General features: G+C 43.7%; 1 protein-coding gene across 1 annotated transcript in view; it reads left to right on the top strand.

Annotated features, from left to right (window-relative positions):
* Positions 1-11735, top strand: part of CAMSAP1 (calmodulin regulated spectrin associated protein 1) — a 42857-nt gene extending 31122 nt beyond the window's left edge. Inside the window, exons 11-19 of the mRNA XM_056860342.1 lie at positions 1029-1120; positions 2194-2278; positions 3985-6412; positions 7761-7897; positions 8009-8217; positions 8313-8415; positions 10071-10186; positions 10739-10857; positions 11332-11735. Of these exons, the coding sequence (XP_056716320.1) occupies positions 1029-1120; positions 2194-2278; positions 3985-6412; positions 7761-7897; positions 8009-8217; positions 8313-8415; positions 10071-10186; positions 10739-10857; positions 11332-11634 (3592 nt within the window). The 3' untranslated portion in view covers positions 11635-11735. The remainder of the gene's footprint in view (positions 1-1028; positions 1121-2193; positions 2279-3984; positions 6413-7760; positions 7898-8008; positions 8218-8312; positions 8416-10070; positions 10187-10738; positions 10858-11331) is intronic.
* Positions 11736-18390: the final 6655 nt, after the last annotated feature.

Here is an 18390-nt window from a genome sequence, read left to right as displayed (position 1 = left end):
TTGTGATTTTAAAAGTTGGATTGCCTCATTTCAAACTGTTGTGTGCTGGGGCAAATATGGGAGCAGAGTGCACTCCCCTCTCCTTCTGTGTTTCTGGTCAGTTTGGTGGTACTTCAGGGCACGCTTAAACAACTTAAAGTAGAAGAAGGAACACACTCTTCAGCAGCCCCCTAGTGAGAGAGCACAAGAAATCTGATTTGGCCTTTTGTATGTGTGTGTTACAGTCCTGCACTCTAGCTGAGCTCTAGGCAGGATCTCAGGAGACATTCATGGCAAAGAGTTGAGTAACTCAGATGAGATCAAGAAATATAAGGAAGTGTCAACTAAGCTTCTGGTATTGGTAGTAGCTTTTTTCCCCTGACATTTATAAGCTATCCATATATTCTGCATGGAAAGGATGTATTGTACTATCTAATTATACATCCTTCACTGCAGCATAGCTGCCTCTCTATCCTGACTAGACTTCATCCAGGAGTTTCCATAGTTTTTTAAGTTTTACATATTAATATATTCAGCCTTTTCTGTATTATATGGTACCAGGTGTTTTAGGTGATTGTCTTGGGGTTATCTTCTGTTATATCTTAACCACCCAGTTAAACTGAAGGCTTTTGCATTAACTCTTCAAAAAGTCTTACATGGTCACTGAACTTAGCTGTGTGAGTGTATCTTCCAGGTCAGACTGTAATAATTCATTCTCTCCCCCCCCCCTCCCCCGGCACTTTTGGGACCTTTTTGACTATTTTTTCTCTACTTGTTTTATGCTTTGCACCATTTTAAGACGACGGTGTACATTTGTTTAAACATGATTGTTTCAGATAGTTGACGGAATTTTTTTCGTGTGGTTTTAGGATCAGTCTTTTGTTCTGTGTTGGGCAGTAGTAAAGAGGATAGGAATAGCATAGCAGTTAGTTGTGTGTGTTGTTTTTCCTACCATGATTTATTTTCCTGCTATGATATCATTTGTAATTGTAAAACTAGTTATCGATTGAGTGTTCCCTTGTTGATGTGTGTTTGTGTTTTTAATGCAGTGGAAAAGGAAGCCCTGCCTTCAGCCCATCCCATCCACTACTGCCTTTGAGGCAGAAACAACAGAAGTCTCTGCAGGGGGAGGACAGCTCAGGTAGACAGCGCTTTATTTTGTAACATATTTGGGAATGTGGTGAGCCTAATACATCACAAAGTGCCCTTTTTCGACATTGGTTTTTTTGAAAAGTACCCCATCCCTGATTAAGGATTAAGGGGAAAAAGTCAAAAGCTGTTGCAGCAGGTTGCCTCCCAAGGTCTCTGGGGCTGCAGCTCAGACAGACCAGAATGGGAGGGGAGAGAGGCTAATTCTTTGGGAGCTCAAAAAGTGTGGGTAAGCAGATGCATCTTGCTGGACTCTAGAGCTCTACCTACAGTGTCATTCAATACAAGCTAATAGTCTAAAGTAAGTTTTAAATGGACTCACAGTTATACACAGAATCACATAACTGTCCAAGGGGGCCAGGTTGGATCATGTGGCTGCGGTTCTCTCACCACCTCCAAATTGATCTGTGTATTTAGGGTTCTACTGCTGCTTCCAAGGCCGCTTGGTGAGGATGGGGCGGATTTATTATCCACCTTTTAGGTTGTCACATTTCAGGCTATTTGGTTTTCTGGGGGCAAGGGGGGGGGTGAGTGAATTTTCTGAGTCAGGAAACCCATTTGAGGAGGGGGAAATAATTTGGATGTGAAGATGGTGAGTACTTTTATGCCTGGTGCTGAGTAACCTTGGGTTTCTGATTTCTCACCACAGCCTTAGAACTTAATGGTTCATGTCATTCTCTGTGTTTGTGGGCATATATATATATAAGCATGAATTCTGAGCATTTTCTTAGGGGGAAAACTTGGATGCAGCTGTATTCAGTTATTTACTATCTGGGATGTTCCTAAGGCTGGTACCCATGTATAACTATCTGGAGGTGAAGCCCAGACAGATTTATCTTTAGGTTGATGAATTTGATGTCATTGCTTATCAATGGCTCCTTATAGGTGAGTGTAATCGTATATGCTGTGATAATTGTTTGACCTGCTGGAACATTGTTAACAGCAGCTTATGCTGCCCTCACATGGTGAATTTAGTTCAGTTTCAGAATAGCTTAAAACAGTCGTAAAATGTTTAAAGGCATTTGGTTTTAAAATAATTTAAAACGTGCATGACCTTTTTTTTAGGTCAACGTAATCGTTCTAATTCATTGACTAGAGTGGATGGGCAGCCACAGGAGTCAGTTCTTGCTTGGCCGGACAAGAAACCAAGGTAACCTGAGAAGCTGTGTGCTAAAGAGAAATAATGCTTACAGCCTTAGACAGGGCTGCTAGTAGCCACCATGGACCCCAGGACAAAGATTCTGTCTGGGCTCCCACACAGGACCATGATTTCAAACCAAAAACAAAACAAATCACCTTGCTACCTGATACCATGAATAGAATAATAATTGTTCATTAGGTAAGGAACATGAAAGGAAAAGGAACAGGATTATCAGAAGTTCACAAGGTTGGAAGAGACCATCCAGTCCAACCCCCTTACATGCAGGATCCCACAATCAAAGTACTCCCAACATATATATTAAAGAATATATTTTATTTAACTTATGATTTACACTGTGTATGTTGCAATAGGATATGATGCAAAAAAATTGCAGCCATTTTCCTTGAGATTGTCTCTGCAGTGATCATTTCCTCTCTGTGCCACAGGAGGCTTTACATTTTTAAATATGGCACTAGAATATCATTATATCACTATAACGTTGTAACTCATTGTCTGAATTCCCATTTTTAAAGTAAGTCTCTATTCCCCTCCCTGTGGGGATGTAAGGGGAGATCTTTGCTGTGGCAAGGGCTAGAGACTTTTTAAAACAAAGGCTGGGAATTCAGAGACCCTGATACACATGAGCCCCTGGAATCTCCCTCCTCTGCAGCCCTGGTCTGGGTATGTTGCTTAATGTGCTTTCTGGGTTGAGAGGTTGATAGCAATTGCGCTCATGCAGTCAGCTCTGACATTAATTAATTAAATTGGTAAAGGTGCAGCAGGTTAATCAGTAGTTTGATATTTGAATTAAACCATGTGCATCATCGAATGACTTGCTCTCTGTGAATTTGTTAAATGTGCCCCCTTGTAAAACTGGGCCAGTGTTAGGAGAATCAGAGTCACGCTTCAAACGTGTGAAAGTGCCCAAGGAGAGCACTGGCTGACATCATCTAAGTAGGTGAAATTTTGTGTTAATGTTGCGTGCCCAAGAAGAGGGTTCTTTTATGGAGAAATTTGGCTTCCACAAAATGACATTCTGTTCTATTGCTCCAGCGGCCACATGGTTGTGGGAAAATGAAGTTCCTACTCAGAGCCAGAGTCGTAAATGTTCATATCACTTCTTCCAGATACCCTTTAACAGAACTTTTTCCTTGCCAGAGTATTTCCACTGGTTAGAAATCCATAACTTTAGACGAGTTTTCTTATTGGCAGGGTGTAATACCTTAGATTCAGCCAAGAAGCAAGGGAGATACAATAACATTATTGCAGAAGAACGCAAATGCCCATTTTGTCCGGATCAAGTAGAATTCCTAGCCCACATTGTTTTAGCATGTTCACAAAATAATACTGCATAAAATAAATATATTACTCCCTGGATCAAACAGCTAATGACTCTTTCTGAGAAGCGGATACTATCTGCTGTCAAGTAGATCAGTGAATTGTGAGAGATGTGGAAACTTTTCTCGCTACACTGTCAAGAAAAATAATAATTCCCCCCCCCACACACACATTTTTTAAAGTGTGAAATGGTAGATGAATAGCCAATGGTTGTTAAATCTAGGGGAAGGAAAAAAGGAAAATCCTATCGCTTATCTGGAATTAGTGTGAGATTTTTGGCTCTATATGTTAGGATAATTTTGCTGAATAAATAATTTCTGTTTAAGTAGCAGGAACAAAACAGCAACGACAATCCTGTAATGGTCTCTCTCTCCTAGGCCTCTGTCTCAGCCAACGCCATTTGCTCTTCACCATGCCACAAGCAGTGATGCAGACCCTAGTTCCGGCGACAGTATTAGCTTGGCTCGATCAATCAGCAAGGACAGCCTAGCGTCAAACATCACCAGCATCACTCCAAAACAGCAGTCTCACTCCGTGCCAGTGAAAAGCAACGGGAAAAGCTTGCTGAACAATGTTGAGATAGAAGACGAGGATGAAGAATTGATCGCAATAATCCGACCGGATGCTGCGCCAAGCCATGGCAACCTTGAACTTCAGAGTGTGCCAGCTAGATCGTCTGGCTTTGTTGCAGCTGCATGGGCTGAGAAATCGCAGAACGAGGCCCCGGAGAGCAAACCGGAGAGTTTCTTCCTTGAGCCTTTGATGCCTGCTGTACTGCGACCAGCAAAGGAGAAACAAATAATTAACAAGGAGGATGAATGCGGGGAAAGGAAAACGCGAGGTTTTGTAGCCAAGAGACTGAACGAGGGACACACGTCTTTAGTTCGTAAAAAAATAAGTAGCAATCATGCAGATCACAACCTCAACAGGACTTTTAGTGTCGCTTCTAGTTCAGAATTAACAACAGTTGCTGGTTCTGGAGTGGCAGATCCGTCGGTACAATTGGAGATAGGCGCAGAACCCTTTCGGCCCCAAGCAAGTAGTAGCTTAGAGCCTCCATCTCGAGAGCAGTCCTTTGGCGGATTCTTTCTTCATGCTTCTAAGGCAGATGAGGGTGTGGTAAGCAGTGCGAGTACTGGCCATGCAAAAAGCCCAGGCTCCCGCATGGCAGACACCTCGTGGACAATGGTGAGGCAAGACTCTGACTCTGACATTCTAGATATGGAGGAAGCGGAGCAAGATTTAGCAGTGGACGACCATCCAATAATTGCCAAGTATATCGGAGAAGAGGAGTCGGCAAAGCTGCAGGAGGACATGAAGGTGAAGGAGCACGAAGATAAAGACGATGCCAGTGGACGTTCGAGTCCCTGCCTGAGCACCATTTCTCAGGTTAGTAGTGTGTCCTTGACCAGTGGGAGCGCCAGGATGACTAACTTTGCTGAACGGAAGCTTCAGAGGCTGAACAGTTACGAAACAAAATCCAGTACAAGTAGTTCACAGAAGACCACGCCTGATGGGTCAGAATGTTGCCCAGCTCCATTAGTCACATGGAAGCAGAAGCGGGAGCAGAGCCCAAACAGGCAAAGCAAAGATAATGTCAATATATTGGCTTCTGAACTGGTGCAGCTTCATATGCAACTAGAGGAGAAACGAAGAGCGATTGAGGCTCAGAAGAAGAAGATGGAGGCACTGTCGGCCAGGCAGCGGCTAAAACTAGGCAAGGCAGCATTTTTGCATGTGGTTAAAAAGGGGAAAGGCCCTGATGTCTCACAGCCTCTTAAGCCAGAACACTTCGCAAAAGAATACTCGAGGCACAACGGGGAGGGCCTGGATGATACTAACTCTTTGAACTCTAAATCAGAAGTGTTCTTTGTGAAAGAGGAAGGGACCGAAGATGTCCTTGATGACTCGCATGAAGTACCCAAAGTGAAAATTCAGGAAACAATTGCTTTCGTTGAGCAGAACAATCCAAAAGAACCCACCATACACGAAATAGAGAAAAGCAAAATGATTTCCGCTGCGCTCCTGGAAGAGAACACCGAAGTGGCCGACATCAACGAATGTGACCTTTCTATTGAAAAATTAAATGAAACGATCAGTACCCTCCAACAGGCTATACTGAAGATTTCTCAGCAGCAAGAACTCTTAATGAAAGCACCAGCGGTGCCATCGTCGAGAGGCAGCTCTCAGGACCAAAAGATAAAAGCCCCAATTCATTATGTTGAGCCCCTCTCTCCTACAGGAATGAGCAGCCTTCGTAAACCTCCTCGACTTGGTCAGGGGCGGACTCCCCGCTCTGGGAGACCATCTGAATTGAAAGTTGCCAAGGACAGACAGCAAACTATGGCACGGATCAAAACTCCAACTCCCAGTGTTGACACTTTGCCACATTTAAGGCAGTTTCCATCAGCCAATTCACCGAAGACACCGACTGAAACGGCCCTTGAAAATAATGTGAATCCAGGAAGCACCCCTCAGGAGAAGCTTGTCTTTGATAGTTACAGACTCCGTGATGAGAGCTATCACCGGGGGGAGTTTGTTCTGTCTACTTCCAAAGACACAAATATCCTCTCTGAAACTATCAAAGATGTGAATAGCAACGTGGAGGACTTTAACTCTTCTTCTTTTGATGGCTCAGGGAAAGAGAACGTCCCAGCAGAGGAGCCCTTGAGAAGCAAAGGTAGTCTAATTGAAGTAGACCTGTCTGATTTGAAAGCCGCAGATGAAGATGTTGAAAGCCAAGGCAGCTCCACAGATTTAATCAGTGAAATTGACCAGAAGTCAGGAGTTGGGTTCTTCTTTAAGGTAAGATTGAAATAGCATAATAGTGCAGTAGTTGAATCCTAGATTATGTGACAGAGCAGTAATCCTGGGTGGAATTTTTTTGGGGGGTTGTTTCACTAGATGGGGCTGCAACAGGTATAGTAAAGCCAGATCTTCCCTAGCCAGTTTCCAAGCGTAGGAGAAGTAGTGACATTACGGTTGAGGGTTAGTCCCCAAAAAATGTTAGCCAGGGAGGATTAGGTTTCCAGGCTGAAGAAATTGGCTATCCCTGCTTTTAAGTTTCCCGATCCCATTGCTATGCTTACAGACATATTAACTAAGGGACCGTTTTGTGGAAAATACTTGAAATGTCACTTTTTTGAACCTGCAAATCCTTAGTTTGTGAGTGAAGTTGGGAAGATATTAAATTCTGTTGGCTTATCTCTTGTAGATTTAGCAGTGTTGCTTAGTAATAAGACTGTTGTTCAGTCAGTGAAATTTTAATTAATTGTTCAAATTAATTTGCATATACTTGGCATATAAATAAAATAATAGTTTTGAAGAAGTAGCTCTTAGTTTTAGGTAATAAATGCACATGTTGTGGTAGGGTGCTATCTTGGAACATGTAACAGAGAAGGTTAAATCTCCTTAAATGATGTTGGCTTCCCATTTTTTTTAAAGTACCTGTATTACAAATAACTTAAAATCTGAGGGAATCTGCTGACAAAACTGCATTGAGTGAAGAAAAGCAGGTTAAAAGTTCCATAATAGATTATTTGGGGGGGGGAGGACTTATAGTCAACAAGATTTGAACGGATTAATCTAACCAATTATACCCTTGCTTCAATCTACTAACAGTAGCCCATGCGTAGAAATTGATTGCCTCAGGTGTCCTGTGCAGCAAGTAGGTAATGGGGACCACTTGAGGGAATAGTGCACCACTGTATCCAATGATGAGCTAACTCGATCATTATTGGATTCAAATCCTTCTGTAGAAGCCTTTTAAGTAGCACGCAAGACCCCGTTCTGTGCTCGCAGTTCTCCTGATTGGGGCATAGGCTGCCTTGGATAGTGTCCTATTGCAATGCATTCTTGGTGATGAAAGCTCAGTAACGAAAAGTTGTAATGCTTGCTTTTTTGTTTTGTGGCATCCTTGAAGCCTAGTGTGTCGCAGGATTGCAGAAGGATTGTCTGGGAATGGCAAACCTTGCAGGTGACCCTTGCTTGCAAATGTAAAAAGAGGCAACGTCTTAGCTCAGAGTTTTTAAGGATTTTTTTCCTATTTTCAGAGAAATGGGTGGGTGGGCCTTGGAATTTTCTTCATGTTTTTTTACATGTTCCTTCATGTCCACAAGAACCCTTTTTTTTTGTTGAATTTCAATTTTGGCAGGATGAGCAGAAAGCAGAAGATGAACTGGCCAAAAAACGCGCCGCCTTCCTCTTAAAGCAGCAGCGCAAAGCTGAAGAAGCACGGCTTCGAAAACTGCAGCTGGAGGCAGAGGTTGAACAAAAGCGAGATGAAACCCGGTAAATACACTCTCTTACCTTGTAGTAGCGCGCATGGAGTACTTCATAGTATCTTCTCCCCCTTGAGGAATGGGGAGGAACAGAAACTGAAAGCAATATTTGGTTTTTCAGTCGCAAAGCTGAAGAAGATAGAATACGGAAGGAGGAAGAGAAAGCCCGAAGAGAGCTCATCAAACAGGAATACCTGAGAAGGAAACAGCAGCAGATCTTGGAAGAGCAGGGCCTTGGGAAGCCCAAACCCAAACCCAAGAAGGCCAGGCCAAAATCTGTCCATCGGGAAGAGTCCTATAGTGACTCAGGGACAAAGTGCTCTTCTACTCGTAAGTAGTGGCACACATTTTCATTCTTGCATTGGCTTAACAAAGCATTCTGATATTTTCTCCCTAACGTCGCCTCACTTCTTTCCCCCCCCCAGCTGATAATCTAAGCAGTGCTCAGTCTGGCTCTAGCCTCTCCTTGGCATCGGCGGCAACAACTGAGCCTGAAAGTGTCCATTCTGGTGGCACACCTTCCCAGCGGTAAGAGCGACTGTTAAGAAGCGGTTGAATGCTGCTTAGGCCTGAATCAAAATATTGTTTGCACATGTGCCACCCTGTAAAGTAATTTCTGGATGCATGAGTTCTCCTCAAAATTATTTGTATTTATACCCCACTTTTCTGCTGGATAGGCTCCCAAAGTGTCTTATAAATCAAATCTGTAATGATAAACTAATTCTTCAAATAGTAGGTTGCTGTCAAACTAGTTTTCAAACTAGTTGTGCCCCGTGCAACTAGGGGAGGGCCTGTGGCTCAGTGGTAGAGCCCCTGCTTTGCATGCAGATGACCCCAGTTTTCAATGCCCGGCATCGCCAGTTAAAGAGACTAGGCAAGTAGGTGAAGTGAAAGACCTCTGCCTGAGACCCTGGAGAGCCGCTGCCGGTCTGAGTAGACAGTACTGACTTTGATGGAAATGGTCTGGTTCACTATAAAGCAGCTTCATGTGTTCATGTGTTCAACTCTGTCTGATTGGCAGGGTGGCACAGGTTAGAGCCCGTGGCTCTATTCCACTACTGGAAGTGCTTTCTTCCAGCATCAGTGGAAAGCCGCTTGCACTGGAGAAAAACACTGCCGTTAGCAGAATGGATCCATGGGGGTCTACTTTTTAGCTTTTCTGTTAGAGAGAAAATAATCCTTGCTCAGGCTGGAGAGTGGACAGACTTTAACAATTGATGTGTTATTGGTTAAAACAATGAATTAGAAAAATACAGAGTTTTCAGTTTACATTGTTCTGTTATCTTTAAGCAGTAATGTTAACTGTTTTGTAAGCACTTGCTAGGAAGTCTGTACACTTGAGGAAAATACGTTATAATAGTTGAGGGGAGAATCATGCCTGTCTTGAGTTATATGGTAAAAGGTACAGGTTACTGACCCATGGGATGACATCACATCCTGACGTTTACTAAAAGGACTTTGTTTATGGGGTGGTTTGCTATTGCCTCCCCCAGTCATCTACACTTTACCCCCAGCAAGCTAGGTACTCATTTTTCCAACCTCAGAAGGATGGAAGGCTGAGTCAAGCTTGAGCCGGCTACCTGAAACCAACTTCCGTCGGGATCGAACTCAGGTCATGAGCAGAGCTTTTGACTGCAGTAATGCAGCTTACCACTCTGTGCCACGGGGCTCTTATATGACCAAGGCCTAAGCGTTAGCCTAAATGGTCCCACTTGGGTGTTTATTAAAGCTGCTAACTGGCAGCGGGTTGCAGTTGTTCTCCTTTGGTCTTGTTCTACTTTACCCAGAATTGGGACATGCCTCCTGTTTCCTTGCATATCCCCCCTTTCCTGCTTTCTGACCCCACAGTGTTAATTTCCCCTCCTACATATGTGTTGTGAATACATTCCGATTTAGACAGCCACCTCTTGCTTCTGAATGTGGAGCCTTTAGACCACAAAAGCTTGCAGTATAATACATTTACTAGTATTTTGAAAGGGACCCCAAGATTCCTTGTGTTGTGCTGCAACAGGAAACCATGGCTACCCTTCTGGAATTTGCCTCTGTTCCGAAGGAGAGTTAAATGCAGGTGGTTGGTGGGGAGAACAGGTGGAAAGTCAGACACCCTATTGCCCTTTTTTGCCAAATAGCTGATAGGTACAAACTTGCTGCTCATGAATTGTGGTCTTTGGTTCTTCTGGCAGAGTGGAATCAATGGAATCTTTGCCCATATTGAGTCGGAACGCCAGCCGAAACATGGAGAGAGATTGGGAAAACACCTCAACTGCCTCTTCAATTGCTTCCGTGGCTGAATATACTGGTAAACTTTCCTACATTTTAGCTGTGACCTTGTCACGAAATGACAGTTCTCTCTAAAATATATAGCCTCTGTGGCTTAGTTCCTGTTAGAACCCCAAATGACATGGAGTTTGCAGAGTGGGACTTCCCACTGCCCCCTGTTCCTGGGGCATGTGTGTGTATCTGGGGACCCTCATGAACAACAGTGGGGGTACAGTAGGAGTTTGCAGTGAAAGGGAATCAGCAGAAATCTCTCCACCCCCCACCCCCCAGCTGACAGAAGTACCCTTTACTTTCAGAAACAGAATGTAGAACTGAAACTGAAGGATTGTGGATGTACGGCTCGGTTTTCTTTTTCAGAATGACAGTGACAAACAGATTCTGTGTGTTTAGTAGAGATAATGAGTATTCGTGGCCTTAAATCTCCCATTTCCCTCTTAGAACACATTACTTCATGTCACGCTAATTTAAAAGTTTGAAAACTGAAAAATGCGTAGGTTGATAATCTCTCTTTTTTCTGAATGGACTTTAAGTGAAGTAGCGATCTGCCTCTATCAAAATTCTCTTTTAATAGGTCCGAAACTGTTTAAAGAACCGAGCAGCAAGTCAAACAAACCGATTATCCACAATGCTATATCTCACTGCTGTCTTGCTGGAAAAGTGAATGAACCTCATAAGAACTCCATATTGGAGGCAAGTATCGGAACAGCCAGTCAGTCATTACACACAGTGCTTCATTCGACGTGCCTTTTGTTTCCCTGATTGCCGTTTGCCTCATCTGATGTCAATAAGAGTGTGAATGACAAGAATGCAGTGCTGATTACGCATCTGTGGCACAGTGCAGTCTGTGCTGTGGATGCAGCTGTTTGCATTGTCTGCCGCTGACCCAGGGGAGTCTGTTAAAGAGCGCTACTCTTTCTGCTGCCTTTTGACGGCCGCAGATGAGCTCCCAGTACACCACAGCTCTGGGAAAACAATACATTTGGTGAACTGTGAGCAATGTTTCTATGAAAAGCTCTTTGAGTGGCCGGCTTGCTGGATTGCAGCCCAGGCACTATGGTGTAGAAGCATTTTTATGTATTTTCTAGCCAGCCAGTGGACATGGTGCCCAGCAGCACAGTGGTCTGGTTTATTATCTTGCTGAGAATGTTTCTCTTTCATCCGTAGGAGCTTGAGAAATGTGATGCCAACCATTACATCATTTTGTTCCGCGATGCCGGCTGCCAGTTCAGGGCACTTTATTGCTACTATCCCGACACAGAAGAAATCTACAAGCTGACAGGGACGGGGCCAAAGAGCATCACCAAGAAAATGATCGACAAGCTTTATAAATACAGCTCGGACAGAAAGCAGTTTAACCTGATTCCAGCCAAAACCATGTCGGTTAGTGTAGACGCTCTGACAATTCATAATCACTTGTGGCAACCCAAACGACCCGCAGTGCCAAAGAAGACTCAGACTCGCAAATGACACTAAATTTCCATGGGAGACAATTGTCGATTGCGTTGCTGGGGAGAAATGACTCTCCCCCTCGAATTTTGGGTATAAGACATGCAGAATCATAATTTTTTTTTTTAAAGGAAGAAGCTTCTAAACCTGGATGCAAGGAAAGAATGAAGGAGCAGCAACACCAGTGTTCTGTCTTTTGTTTTTGTATGAATGATGAAACGGCTGTTACACCCATTGCGAACTACGGAGGCTTTTCACGCAAGGGAAGATGCATGTAGCAAGATCATAGGCAGTGGATTTCCTTTTACTTGAAGTTCTTCATTGGTACAAATTGGGACATTCTTTGCTTCAGATCCTCTTGCCCCCCCTTTCCCCCTCCCAAATAATAACTTTGAGAGCACATGCTCCACTTCAGTAGAAGGAGGGGGAATTGGGCTATTGTGCAGGCTTGAGAAAAAATTAACCTTCCCTTTAGACTTGGGGGCGGGGGGAGAGGACTTGATAACACAAACTATTGTACTGTACCAACTGCCAACACTAAGCTCTGCTCTGACGTCTGGGAAAAAACACACTAGACCAGTCAACCCGGCCCCTTGCTGCTCAGAACAAAGTTTACTTAACAGTATCTGTTCTTTATAAGCACTGAAAGATGGAAGGAAAAAAAATCTTGTCTTTTTTTTAAAAAAATGAAAGAGGAGGTCTTATGCAAATTATAATGGCTGAACATTTCTGCAACACAATCATGAAGAGGCCGACCGTGGCCACCGGCTAGAATATTCCCCATTTGAAACTTGAGGCAAGCTGAATGGAGTGCTGTCGACATGGGTTTTCTGTTCCAAGTAGTATCGTAACAACTTGTCTTTTTAATAAAGACACATTCAAGTAATTGTGGAACATTTTCACTCAGAGCACGTTACTCCTGTATACTGGTGCACTTAATGATCACAAATTCTATTTTTTTTTTTTTTAATCATGTCCTGAAATGTAATTTTCCTACTTGTCCTGTCTGGTTTTCCCACCTTTTTTATTTTATTTTTTTTGCTGAATGAGCAGCATGCTCTAAAATGGAGTGTGGATTTTTTTTTCTTTTTTAGTTTTTGCTCATTAATTATTTGGGGGGGGGTTGGGTCATTGATATATGCTAATATATGAGAAAACAAACCAGTTTCCATTTAATAATTTTTAAACAAACCTGCATTTGTTTCAAAGGCTCAAATAAGTCTGGCTTCAAGTTTTTTTTCCATCTTGATATATTAAATCTTGAGTTATGACCTTAAACCTGTGTATTTTTTTCCCTTCAAGAACCCTGTTTGAATCTGGTGGGCCAGTGGGGGGGGATTGTTCAACTCCGATTGGCTTATAATCATGTGTCCTTCGCTCTAAAAATCTGTCATACTTCCCCCACCCCCTTTAAGAAGCTACAATTCCAGGGTTTTCAGCCTACTTTTATCAGGTCTTTAGCACATTTTACTTTACTGCCTAGGAATTTCTTTATAGGGTATGGCTTTGGTTTGCACATGCTACTTCTGTTTGAAGTGTTACTTGAATATGTATCTTGTAGTGCAAAGGACACTATTCCAACACTAGAAAGGAGCAAAATCCACAAACATAATCCAGTATAGTTATTTAAAGAACTTTTTAAAAGAAGAATAATTGGAATTAGAATGAATTTTGTATAGAGGGAGGCAGAAATGCAAAGTAGAATGGAAATAACCGTCTTCCATTGCAGTCTTTGCAGTTCCCTTCCCTCGAGTACTTTTTAAATAGGCAGCTGTAAATTTTGTTCCATAGTCGGCTACCCTGTAAATAACGAAAGGCTTTATTATTTCTTAAAGTGCTAAGTATTAAACACTGTCATGAGTGTATTTTTTTGTTACATGCTTTTCATGCTTTATTTCTCACTGTTTGATATTATGCAACATATTTATTTTACGGAAGCACTGAAAATCTAATAAAGATCATCAGCTAATTTTTGTTTACTCCATGCATCTTTTTGTTGTTACTCATCCATTGCAATAAGACGCAGGTGCCAGGCTTTAAAGATGTGCTTTTTGTGATCCTCTATGTTGAAGGCTTTGTCTTAAAGCAAAGGAACAAATGATGTCATTCTTATTGTGATTGATAGAGCTCTGCTAATTAATTAGGGATTAAGTCCAAGAGATCACTTTGTTTATGGAGGGGGGTACTGACATGTCCTCAGAAAGGTGGTTTAAGATGAAAGTAAAAAATCCAGAGGTGATTCTAGGGTTTGTGCATCTCTTCTCTCAGATACAATGTATGTACTCTGGCACTACATCTTTAGACATCCCAAAATGGGTGTAGCTCCCACAAGTGTACCTGAGGCAGTGTTATGAACTGTATTCAGATGTTGCAGTTAGTGGGCAAGAAATAAATCAGAATTGTGACCTCCAGATATGAGCATAATAACGAATTGTCAATGACCTCCCAAACCAGAATGTGCATGAAGGAGAAAAAGAAGGGATCCTGCAAGCTTAAGAATAGACCAGACTATTTCTTGGCATGAACAAACAGGAGTTTACTCTTGAAGGCTCAAGAACAGCCTCAGTCGCTGCAGTCTGTTTCTCAAACTGCTTTGAAATGTCTGCCAGTCTGGATAAACACTGAGGCTGGATGGTGATGGGGCAGACAGAAGAGAATCTTGATTTGACCTCTAGTGTGTTTTATGCCCGTGAGGTCTAGCTCCGTTTCAGGTTGCATTCTCATCTAGGAAGAAATTTTAGAGCCAAGAAGCAACTTCTGTATATTTTTGTGAGTAGATTTTTCATAGTTGGGGTGGAAGTAGAGATCCATTGAATGAGGCTTTTGGTTAGGATGCTGCTGCAGTTGTCTTGTTTGTGGGCTTCCTAGAGGCCCCTGGTTGGCCACTGTGTGAACAGACTGCCGGACTTGATGGACCTTCGTCTGATCCAGCATGGCTTTTCTTATGTTCTTATGTGTACTATTTTGGAGCATGAACTAAAGGTAAAGGTCCCCTTTGCAAGCACCGGGTCATTCCTGACCCATGGGGTGACGTCACATCCTGACGTTTACTAGGCAGACTTTGTTTACGGGGTGGCTTGCTAGTGCCTTCCCCAGTCATCTTCCCTTTACCCCCAGAAAGCCGGGTACTCATTTTATCAACCTCGGAAGGATGGAAGGCTGAGTCAACCTTGAGCCAGCTACCTGAAACCAACTTTGTCGGGATCGAACTCAGGTTGTGAGCAGAGCTTGGACTGCAGTACTGCAGCTTACCATTCTGTGCATGAACTACAGCCTTGGAAAGTCCCCAACTTACTTTTCACAGGTTCTTGTAGGTTATCCGGGCTGTGTAACCGTGGTCTTGGTATTTTCTTTCCTGACGTTTCGCCAGCAGCTGTGGCAGGCATCTTCAGAGGAGTAACACTGAAGGACAGTGTCTCTTCAGTGTTACTCCTCTGAAGATGCCTGCCACAGCTGCTGGCGAAACGTCAGGAAAGAAAATACCAAGACCACGGTTACACAGCCCGGATAACCTACAAGAACCAATGAACTCTGACCGTGAAAGCCTTTGACAATTACTTTTCACAGCTTGCCATGAATCATTGGGCAGCCCTAGGCAAGTTGCTATTTCTTAACCTGAGTCCCCCAGTATGTTACACAGGTAGACTGTGATTTACCTTGCAAGGAGCCTGTTTCTGAGCGAACCTGCACATAACGTGCTCTCAGCGCTTTGGTGCTTTTTCCCAGTCTCCTGTGGGAAAGGTTAGGGACATGCAACCAATTAGAATACTTGAAGGAAAAAGATGAAACTTGTGACAATCTGAGTCCTTAAGGGTCACTCTAGATGAAGAGGCGAGCCGAGAGACTGACCTTGCCCTGTAGAATATGCTGAATTGTGTGTGAAGAAGCTGAACTTTTAAATAATGGGAGTATCTCTGTGATAAGCAGCTTTTTAAAAAAATTAATGAAGCTATGAAACCTCTGGCAAAACATCTCAAACCGGCAAGCTTTCCCAAAGTTTTTGGGAGGCTACAAAAAATCCTGAGAGAGCAATTCACCTGATAGTTCACTTTTAATAGGCTGGCAAGACAGCACTGTCTTCCTTTGTGGGTACTTAACTTGAGGCTTGCTGTTGCTATTAATGAAAAGGGTGACCATTTTGACACTTGTTTTTCCTGTGGCAAGAGGGAGTGTTATTCCAGTCGAAGTCAGTTAATTTCATTGGGCTTGCACTGGAATACCTGTGTAGCAGTGTACAACTCCCAGATCCCTTCCAATTTACCTACGGTCCTAAAACACAGAAAACAAGTTTGTAAGAATAGTAATTACCAAGGAGATGGATCTACAGTCATCCAATACCAATCTGTACTTGTTAGGAAAAAGAAGGATAAGTGGGGAAGAAAAAAGCTTTGGTAGAGATGACTGACTGGTTAGTATAAAATATCCCATTTAAGACTAGCAAGAAGTGGGGTACTGAAGGATGCAAAGAGGATTCTCCCCCAATAGTATAAGGCATGGGTAGGCCCTGGCAGTGTTTCCATTCAGACAAATATGTGTATCAGCTAGAATGTAGTACTAAGTGTTCAGATGAACTAACTTAACACTATAAAACCTTGCAGCTGCTATTAATCACTTGCCTAGAAGAAGAAGAGTTGGTTTTTATATGCCGATTTGCTCTACCACTTAAGGAAGAATCAAATCGGCTTGCAATCACCTTCCCTTTCCCTCCCCACAACAGACACCCTGTGAGGTAGGTGGGGCTGAGAGAGCTCTAACAGAGCTGTGACTTGCCCAAGGTCACCCAGCTGGCTTCATGAATAGGAGTGGGGAAACCAACCCAGTTCACCCGATAAGCATCCGCTGCTCATGTGGAGGGGTGGGGAATCAAACCCGGTTCTCCAGGTCAGACTCCACCGCTCCAAACACCGCTCTTAACCACTACACCACGCTGGCTCCTAGTGCTATTCACTGCTAGTAATCACTTGCCTGGTGTACTTGGAAGTGTTTCAAGCAAGCGTTCCTTTCCAGCCTCGCAGTAGGATTGGGAGAAAGACTGGCCCAATAGTGACTTGCTTAAGCAAGCACTGTGCCAACAATAGATCATGTTGCAAAGCTCTCCTTGTCTTGAACTGCTTCAGACTAGGTAGAGGGATTACCTGAACGAATGCTCCATATTTAGAAATGCTAATGCCCAGCCATCCGAACAGAGAGAGGGCTACCTGACATCTAGGTCAGGGTGGGCAGCCCTGGCACGTGTGCGATCAGTTTCACCCTGGACCCCTTTGCTCAATACGCAGGGCGAGTTCTCTGCTCACGTAATCAAGGCAAGCCCCTCAGGCTGTGTAGGAGAGAGTGACCGGTATGCCTCATGCCCATCACTGCCTCCTAGATCTCTGCACTTACCAGCCAGGTCAAGGGGAGCCCCTGGGGGCATTGGCAGCACCCCTGGGGCTTGGCTTGATCCCCGTGAGTCTGGCCAGGTATAATATTTCCCTCCCTCCACCTTTTGTTTTTCAGCACTCCAGCTCCTTCGTGGGCCGGTGTGTTTTTTGGCTACATTTGGGCAAAAAAGATTGCCTGCTCCTGATTTCGGCTCTGAGCAAGAGTGTGTTTGGGGGAAGGGTTGTAATGGAGAAGAATCATCAGGCATGAATCTTCCCCCTGCTGTCCGAAGCGGTATAGTCCAGAAACAGTTTCGTCACCTGATCTGCTATTTACATATGTATGTAATTTATACCCTGCTTTTCTTCCCAGTGAGGGCCCAAAGTAGCTTACATCCTTCTCCTATCATATATTTTATCCTCACAACAACCCTGTGAGGTAGGCTACAGTGACAATGATGGCCCCAAGGTCACCCAGCAAGCTTCTATGACAGAGTGGGGATATGAACCTTGGTCTCCCAGATCTTACGCTGACACTCTAGGCTGACACTGTAACCACTGCACTATGCTGTCTGACTGACCAAGCCTATCTTTCACGGCCAATCCAAAGGTCTGGTTTCTTGTATCTAAAGACGATTCTGCATCTGTGCTAGCTTTCAAATGACAGTAATTGCTACTCCTGTGCTGCGCCTTTGGCTCAAAACGATTTGTCTTTGACAATAGTAGAACTGCAGAAGCACCTTGGCTTCTGGTTAATGAAATGGCTTCTGGTTAATGAAATGTGCTAATTTCTAACTTGACAATAACGGTGCGCATCTGTAAAGCTCTGTGTTATGTCCTTGCCATGATCTTATTTTTCTTTACGCGTCTACATTAGATTACTTGTTCGCTTGTAAATGCTGTGTAAAACAAGCGGTACCCACGGGAACAGAAGGGACGCCTGCCACTTTCTTTGTCTTCTTCACATGTAAACTTACCCCGCCACGTCTGCATCCGTGTTTCTTTTCAAGCGCTACACACTTAGCTTGCATGCTGCTTAACTTCATGGAGAGGTTTATCGGGATGTTGATGCTCCTGGGAGTGGGAGCGCACTGCCGTTGCTTCGTGGGAGCTGTTGCCCGCTGGTCTCTGCTGTTATCAACTGACCATGACTGCCATTGCTTGTTGGTTACATTCATATTATACCTGCTATCATGCAACATAAGGCAGCATATAGACGGGTACTTTCCCCTCTAGACCCCACTCATCCCTGCTTAGCTTTAGCAAAGTTACTGGATCGTGCCCACGAACCCTATCTTGAGCCCTTGAGTCCCACATCCAGATCTAGCCTGCCAGGCTTCTACCTCTCTTCGGTGGCCTCACTCTGCCTTTGCTTTTGCTGCTTTCCCAGTAGCAGGTAGTTCCCCAGTCTTTGTCA

This window comes from Euleptes europaea, chromosome 14, assembly GCF_029931775.1.
Source record: "Euleptes europaea isolate rEulEur1 chromosome 14, rEulEur1.hap1, whole genome shotgun sequence".
In the NCBI taxonomy this organism is placed as follows: Eukaryota; Metazoa; Chordata; class Lepidosauria; order Squamata; family Sphaerodactylidae; genus Euleptes; species Euleptes europaea.
The sequence above is the reverse complement of the archived record's forward strand: the minus strand, read 5'-3'. Positions and strand labels throughout refer to the sequence as shown.